The 7,656-nt window shown below is 44.8% G+C and overlaps 1 protein-coding gene across 1 annotated transcript in view; it reads left to right on the forward strand.

The window, feature by feature from the left end:
• Positions 1 to 7,329, forward strand: part of LOC108666080 (myoferlin) — a 32,829-nt gene extending 25,500 nt beyond the window's left edge. The window contains exons 29-39 of the mRNA XM_047883450.1: positions 1,102 to 1,259; positions 1,444 to 1,691; positions 2,257 to 2,427; positions 2,716 to 2,861; positions 3,168 to 3,399; positions 4,098 to 4,241; positions 4,924 to 5,114; positions 5,396 to 5,625; positions 6,171 to 6,280; positions 6,518 to 6,665; positions 6,896 to 7,329. Coding sequence (XP_047739406.1) covers positions 1,102 to 1,259; positions 1,444 to 1,691; positions 2,257 to 2,427; positions 2,716 to 2,861; positions 3,168 to 3,399; positions 4,098 to 4,241; positions 4,924 to 5,114; positions 5,396 to 5,625; positions 6,171 to 6,280; positions 6,518 to 6,665; positions 6,896 to 6,925 — 1,808 coding nt within the window. The 3' untranslated portion in view covers positions 6,926 to 7,329. The remainder of the gene's footprint in view (positions 1 to 1,101; positions 1,260 to 1,443; positions 1,692 to 2,256; positions 2,428 to 2,715; positions 2,862 to 3,167; positions 3,400 to 4,097; positions 4,242 to 4,923; positions 5,115 to 5,395; positions 5,626 to 6,170; positions 6,281 to 6,517; positions 6,666 to 6,895) is intronic.
• The last annotated feature ends 327 nt before the right edge of the window (positions 7,330 to 7,656 follow it).

The following is a 7,656-nucleotide window of genomic DNA, read 5'->3' on the forward strand; positions in this document are numbered from 1 at the left end:
CTGCTCCTTACGACTTCTGATCCTTACGACTTCTGATCCTTACGACTTCTGATCCTTACGACTTCTGATCCTTACGACTTCTGATCCTTACGACTTCTGATCCTGACTATAGCTGCTCCTAGCTCCTTATAGAATAGAATAGAAGTGTCGGCACTGAAGAAATAGGCCCATGGCATGTTGCCGATTCTTGGACTTTTCGTGACTTGATTCACAAGGGATCCGGCCTTTGGAACCCGATCTTTCCTTAGCTGACGATTGATACGACTACCTTCACGCCACGATGGTCTGTCCCGCAGTTCTGTGCGCCGCTGTCTAATAACTTAGTTTAAACTCAGCTTCCTCACAAGTCTTTTATGTATTTTATTCATATCCTTTGATCCCATATCTTCCTTTGACGATTTTATCTCGGCTTAGCTTTTTTTTTTCATTTCATCCGTTTATCTCCAGCACCTTCAATTTACTTTATTTATCTTCGCTTCTTTTCGCGATATCTCATTTCCCCCTTTATACGAACTGAAAAACTAGGAACTGAACGCCGCTGTTCCTAGTACTGTATGTTCCGTTGCTTCATATTAACTCATTCACTTCATGCCAGATTAATATGTTGCATCCTTGCATCCATTAATATCCTTGTTTCATGTAATATGTTATATTTGGTTATATTATATTTTACAGTACAATATTATATTAATACCGCCTCCCTATTTTATTAATTCAGTTCACTAACCTAGTCACCGCCTCCCTATTTTATTAATTCAGTTCACTATCCTCCTCACTGCCTCCCCATGTTAATACAACTACCGCATTCCTCAACCACTTGCCGGCCACACTCCTCGCCGCTTCCCCATTTCGATTCCACCACCGTCTTCCTCAGCGGGAGAGCGGTCACTATAGAGTGGAAGGTGTGGTGCCATCTTGTTGTGACGCAGTAGTGACCCGCAGATGGCTATAATGTTCAATGGGTTTACTAAAGGCTCTTCTGTTTGCAGGATCCGATGAAGCGACATATATTTGGAAGGTCCAATGAAGTGACCTCCTTACAGGTCACTTCATTGGATAAACTATATTTGAAGAGGTCTATGTTGAGTTTCATGTCTATAGGTTCCACTGAAGGGTCCATCCACAGGTACGAGATGCTGGAGGTGCTGAACGGAGAACTGGAAAAAGATCCTCGGTTCTCAGGACTCACTGACCTCATCTCTACCATCCCCCTCACTCGGGGCAAGGGCAAGGACGCTCTCCAAGTCGGCGAGTTCAAGGTGAACATAAACTGAGGTAGACTCGAAATGAACTTAATCTAAAGATAATGTTAAACTTGAAACAAACTTGAGGTTGAAGTAAAATCATTTTTTGACGATGACAACTGAAATTGACAGGGAGAACTTTGACTCGACAAAGAAAACTCAGAACCATTCACCTGACATTCTTTAACCCAATACCCAGGGTACGTTCCGGATATATCCTCTGGGTACCGGAAGTGGCAGCCCCGAGCCCCCCAAGCTGCTCTCCTCCTTTCCTTCGCCTTCCCCCCGTGACGTCACCGCCAGGGTGTACGTGGTGCTTGCCAAGGACCTCGCCCCTAAAGACGCGGCAGGAACGTCGGATCCCTACGTCGTCGTCAAGCTCGGCAAGCAGACGCGCAGCAGCGTCAAGGACTATCGCCCCAACACCCTCTGCCCCATCTTCGGGGAGTGAGTCATGTCTACAGGACAGTTCAGTCTGGGAAATTCGGTCACCAGGGTTAACAGTATAGGCAATTCGCAGGATTTACTTTTCCGTCATCCGTCATATAGGCTCGTCAGGCTTACTTATTGCAAGTCATTGTCTAATGCTGATCGAAGTTACACAGTTACCTGAATGACAATTCTGGCCAAAGTTGCGCCCGTTTTCGTGATACAGGTCCATTATCCTTGTAATTTGCTTCTTTTAAATTCGAAATTTTATTTTGTAAAGAGTTAGTAGAATTATATTCATTTCTAAGTAAATCGAAAGCCGTTTTTGTTTCTGCATGAAAATGATTGAATACAACTTGGAAGGTAAACTTATTGTTGACATGGACTCTCAGGATAATCGGTTTGCAACGACAATTTTGATTTTCAGAATACTTTGCTATGAACAAATTCTTTAACTTTTCAGCCTATTTTCTTAATGAAAAGGGTAATGTGCAAACCTACTGAAAGCAAAGCCTGTACCAGTGTCTTATAATGCAATTATTGCGTCTAATTATTTATTTATGATCTCCTCACACTGACATAGAGTGTTTGAAGTGAGCGGTTGCCTGCCGGTGAACAAAGACCTGCTCGTGCAAGTGTGGGACAAAGACTTGACGTCGGCAGACGACCTCATCGGCGAGACCAGCATCGACCTGGAGAACCGCTACCTCACCCGCCACCGCGCCACCCTGGGGCTCGCCAGGCAGTACCACGTGTGAGTGTTTGCAATGTTATTAGTTAAATGGTGTCTTGCGTGCCATTAGTTAAATGGTGTCTTGCGTGCCATTAGTTAGATGGTGACATGCGTGTCATTAGTTCATATAATAGCCTTCCTACATCAATATTGTTCTTAAGTGTCTAGCATTGCTTTGTGGAGAATATCCAACACTGACGACCTTGATGTCACTTGGTCTCTTGATCTCACTTGGTCTCATGATGTCACTTGGTTTACGAAGGATTTGTGCAGTAGGTATATCTTGACTTACGATGAGTTTATATGCAGGAGTGGCAGTAATCGCTGGCGCGATCCTCAGCTCCCCTCAGTCATCCTTACGGAGTTCGCAGGACTCGAACACCTGCACTTGCAGGAGCAGCTCGACCCTCCCGCCGTGACCCTCGGCGACACCACCTACACCCTCGACGACTTTGGTGAGCTATCCCCTAACGCAACCACCCACCACAGACAATACAAACATCGTACAGGAATAGCAATATTATTGTGACACAGCTGTCGTACCAAAACTACCACTTGTACTCATGGGCGGTAGGCGGTAGAGCTCATTTATAATTGAGGTACCAACGGCATTGTAGTTTGCATTAGGACATTTTATGTAAAGTGGTCAAGAGGGTGCTGGGTTTACGACATCTAACGTCATCTGGTCACGATGGTTGGTGTGCGATTGTGTTAAACATCTTGTGTCATGTAACGGCATCTTACAAGTTACGTCACCACAGAACCACAGGACGTGGCTCTCCCCTCCACCGTTGGCTGTGCACGTGAGCGTCTGGCGCTGCACGTGCTGCACGCGGCCTTCCATCTCGTGCCCGAGCACGTGGAGACGCGCACCCTTCACCACCCGTCCCGACCTGGCCTCCCTCAGGGACAGATCCTCCTGTGGGTGGACCTCTTCCCCTCCGCCTCCCACATTCCTCCACCAGTGGACATCACCCCGCGGCAGCCTCACAAGTGCGACATTGTCAGGCTACGATCAACGCAAAATTCATGACCATGGCATTAATGTTCGCCAGTTGCATGGCACACCTTTGGCCTGATGTGCGCTTTGTGAATTCTGCATGATAGATGCTGTGCGTTTGAGGCGTTTCATTTGTTCGATGTGCGCCATGTGCGTGAACTATGTCTGTCACGATAAGCCTCATGGTCGTAGAAGTCCCAGGCCACTTTGGGGCGCCTGAGATTCAGAGACTCGGTATTCTGCTGCTTCAGCCAAGGTAGGCAAGTGGTCCTCGCCGCTCAGGAGAACCAGGTCATTAACACCGCGCATCTGCCCTCAGTTGTCTCAGCTGGTGCACGTTGTTCTTGCTTGCTTCTTGCTGCCGGTAGTACTGCAGAGGCAGACGATCAGGGATTGTGCTCAGAAACATATCCAACGCTCCTTGAAGGTTTTTAGGGTAAATGTGCATGATAGACGCCAAGCTAATGATGTCTGCCGTGTGGATGATTTGTGTCGTGAGTGCGATTCGTGCCAGGCGAATGATTATTTGGATAGACCGTATGATGTTTCTTGAGCGAATGTGCTCCCGGCGTACAATATGGGCCTAGCGAGTGATGTGGGCCTTACGTACAATGATTTGCGCAGAGCTTACGAGTAAAATGTGTGAGTGAGGTCAGGCACCACAATGCCTGAGATGCTCTCCTGTGCGCAGATACGAGGTGCGGGTTGTGATCTACAACGTGCACGATGTGCCGCTGCAAGAGACCAACATCGTCGGGGAACAAATGTCCGACGTATACGTGAAGGGCTGGCTGCAGGGCACCGAACATGTGCTCAAGACAGACATCCATTACAGGCTAGTCCTTTTACTGTCCTGGCACCAATTGCAAGCGGTTTTTTCTTTAAAATAAATTTGTACAGCTAGGTAAGTATCAAGTTTGCATTTGAAGTTTCATAAACATACAAAACGAGCGAGGCATCAGCAAGGCATCAACTTATTGAGAAGCTATGAGTAGTAAAACGCTCTAAATCCAACCATATATGGCAGAAATTTTTAACCATCCACCCTGCAACTCGGAATCACTAAAGTCGCTTTCCTGCAGTTACGATGGATGACTGAAAAGCGGTCTTTTCAGGAGGCCAATGAATAACCAGCAGTCATCTGTAGCCACTAAGCCATGAAGCTAAAAGCGGCTGTCTTGCTAAAGAAAAAGTAGATCAGCGTTCGCCCTTAGGGAGTCTTCTCTAGAATGTTACAAGCAGCCGGGTTTATCTAGTCACTAGTGAGAGAGCATTTTGGGTTCTTCCTCCATTTAATAGATGGTTTTTAGCACCTTGGAAGTTTAAGAAGCATTCTAAGGTTGTTCCCTTGTAGAATCGGCACGCCTACTAAATGAACTTTATTTACTTATATTTTACCCTGAAAACAGTTGCTCGTATTTTTTCGTAGATGTCATTTTATTTAACAATGTATTGTTAATGTTTACCGTGCTATCTTGAGTCTGTAAACAATTTTCAAAATTTTGTCGTAATAATAGATGTTTGGACGGAGAGGCTAACTTCAACTGGAGGTTCGTGCTGCCGCTGGAGTACCTGGAGGCGGAGGAGTGCCTGGTGCTAAAGCGCAAGTCCCACTTCCTAGCCCTCGACGAGACCGAGGAGCGCCGCCCCCCACAACTTACACTGCAGCTCTGGGACAGCGACCTCATCTTGCGTGATGACTACCTAAGTGGGTGACTGTCTCAGTGGATGGGAATTTCTCAGTCTCAGTGGGTTGGACTGTCTCAGTGGATGGGAATTTCTCTGATTGTGGGACTGTCCCATTGGATATGAATATCTCAGTTGATGGTAATGCTTCAGTAGGTGGGACTATCTCAGTTGATAGGAATGTCTGAATGGATTTTGAAATCTCAGTGGGTGGGACTCTCAATGATGTCATCAGAGAATGTTTGCCGTCATTGCCCACGTTCAAAAGGTACTGCTATCGCCAACCCGCCATGTTATGACCAGGTGAGATGACCCTGAACTTGTGCCGGCTCCCTAAGCCGTACCGCAACCTGGCCGACGTCCGCCTACGGCCTGACGTTGATATTCCAGCCAGTTCTAGTGACGGCCTCTCAACCACCATCTTGATGGCACCCGCTGACGAGGCGCCCCCTCTCGTCAATCTCTTCCAAGTGAAGCGCGTCTTCGGCTACTTCCCCTTCACTAGAAACGTCGACGGCAAAGCCCAAATCGCCGTGAGTCGCAGCTCATTGCATTTCTTAATTTCTGAGGAGCTACCTAACATATATGATATGTATATACGAGTATATACATATATAAAATTCCTTGCTTGAGAGATGTATTCATCACCAATTTGGGTCATTTTACTAAAGTTAAAAAGGTGAAGAATAACGAAACTGATTTTCGGAGTTAACATTGGTTTGGAGCTCAGTTTTTTTATGTAGTTTAAGATTGAGATTTACGAACCTATTGAAATTGCTATAGTAACTCATCACTAGAAACTGATTCATGTGGTTAAATGCGACGCCTTAGGATACCGTAACTACTGCTTACGGTGTGAGCTGCGGAGGTGCAGTGGTGAGCTGCTGTGGTCTGAATATGTCCGCATATTGACATAAAAGATTAATTTTCTTGTTTTTCCATAACAGCATTTTGGAAGCAATACTATGAAATATTTCTCTGCTTGTGCGTTGATTTTGCATTTCTCACCGATAAGCCTGATAAAAGTTACTTTTGTTTCACTTAAATTCTTCGGCGTTAACGTCCATCTCGCCCTCAGGGTTGTTTGGAGGCCGAAATCGAAGTGTTGTCGGAGGAGGAGGCCAAGCTGCGTCCTGCCGGCTTGGGAAGAGCAGACCCCAACATCAACCCTGAACTCCCCGAACCAAAGTCGGTGTTTTTGCTTAACTCGTTCCCCAAATAAACGATAATTAACTTTGCTTCTGAGATTTTGTTGAATAGACTTTCGTTCTTTGCAACTCATAGGTTACGAAATCTGTAGAGCTAAAATGTACGATTTGCAAATGTGCCAAATATTAGTGTAAATGAAACATTTATGAAGCATTGCAATAATAGTTGTATATACTTATGGATATAAAATGATGACATGCATGAACGTTGTTGCAGTCGCCCGAGCACTTCTTTCTTCTGGCTGTCGTCGCCTTGGAAGTCCTTCAAGTTCGTAGTGTGGAAGAAACACAAGTGGCACTTCATCAGCTTCCTAGTCATCTTCTTCCTCTTCCTCTTCGCCTTCCTTATGATCTACTCCCTGCCGGTCAGTAATCACTAACCATCACCTTGGCCTGACGCCAATAACCACTTTAGACTCCCAATGAACAATTTGCAGTTCTAATAAACATTTTGTACAGTGGATATTACTGGCATATAATTATTATGAAAACGTTGAATAATTTTGCTCATTCAGTTTTATGGCGCCATTTATTGTGCGATTTTATTTAAACGCTAAGTTGCAAGAAAACTTTTCACTGATTTGGTTTGTTACAGGCAGCCACAATCGACTACATGTTCTCGTGAAGCAATGATGTCTACGAATACAAGTTCGTGGGAAGAACCAAGTCATCGCCATATGTTCACACATGAATTACGATCAGTCTTGCAGTCTCATTATGCCGCGGTTCATATTTGATTTGTTTTTTATTGAGATTTACATATATTATTTTTTTTCTAATTTCTATTATTGTTATCGTATGTTTTTTTCCTGCTAATTCATCGCCGCAGTTATCTTTTAAATGTTTACCATCAAAATAAATATTGCATTGTGCGTTATTTTATAACAGTTACGAAACATTTTATTTCATACACTTTATGGTCCTTTGGATGCCAGCGTCCAATTAAGTAGTAAAGCTTTTAATTTAAACCAATGTATCCTTTAATTAGGTACCAACAATCCGTTTTGATCGAGAATAAAAATGTGATCATTGCTAATTTTATTCTCATTATTGTCAGTTTTGCAATATTTATGTCGGCACTACATGGACTCAGAAAATAGGGGTTTATATAGTTTCTTGACCGATCTCTGCTGCCTCTGCGTCGACTGGATGCCCTGGCTTGGATTGTCAACCGGGCTTCTTGGCAGACATTTCTGGTCAGGGCGCGCCTCTCGGTAGAGGGATGGCTCGGTACTATGTGCATCGGAGGAGAGTTTCATTTTACCTGTATTGGTCACTGAATCTTTCCCTGTGACCGCCTGCTTTTCTTCTCAAGAACTTCTATGGCCTACCTACATTCCTTCCTGCTCACTTTTC

The sequence above is a fragment of the Hyalella azteca genome, unplaced genomic scaffold (assembly GCF_000764305.2).
Source record: "Hyalella azteca isolate HAZT.00-mixed unplaced genomic scaffold, Hazt_2.0.2 contig12899, whole genome shotgun sequence".
NCBI classification, from domain to species: Eukaryota; Metazoa; Arthropoda; class Malacostraca; order Amphipoda; family Hyalellidae; genus Hyalella; species Hyalella azteca.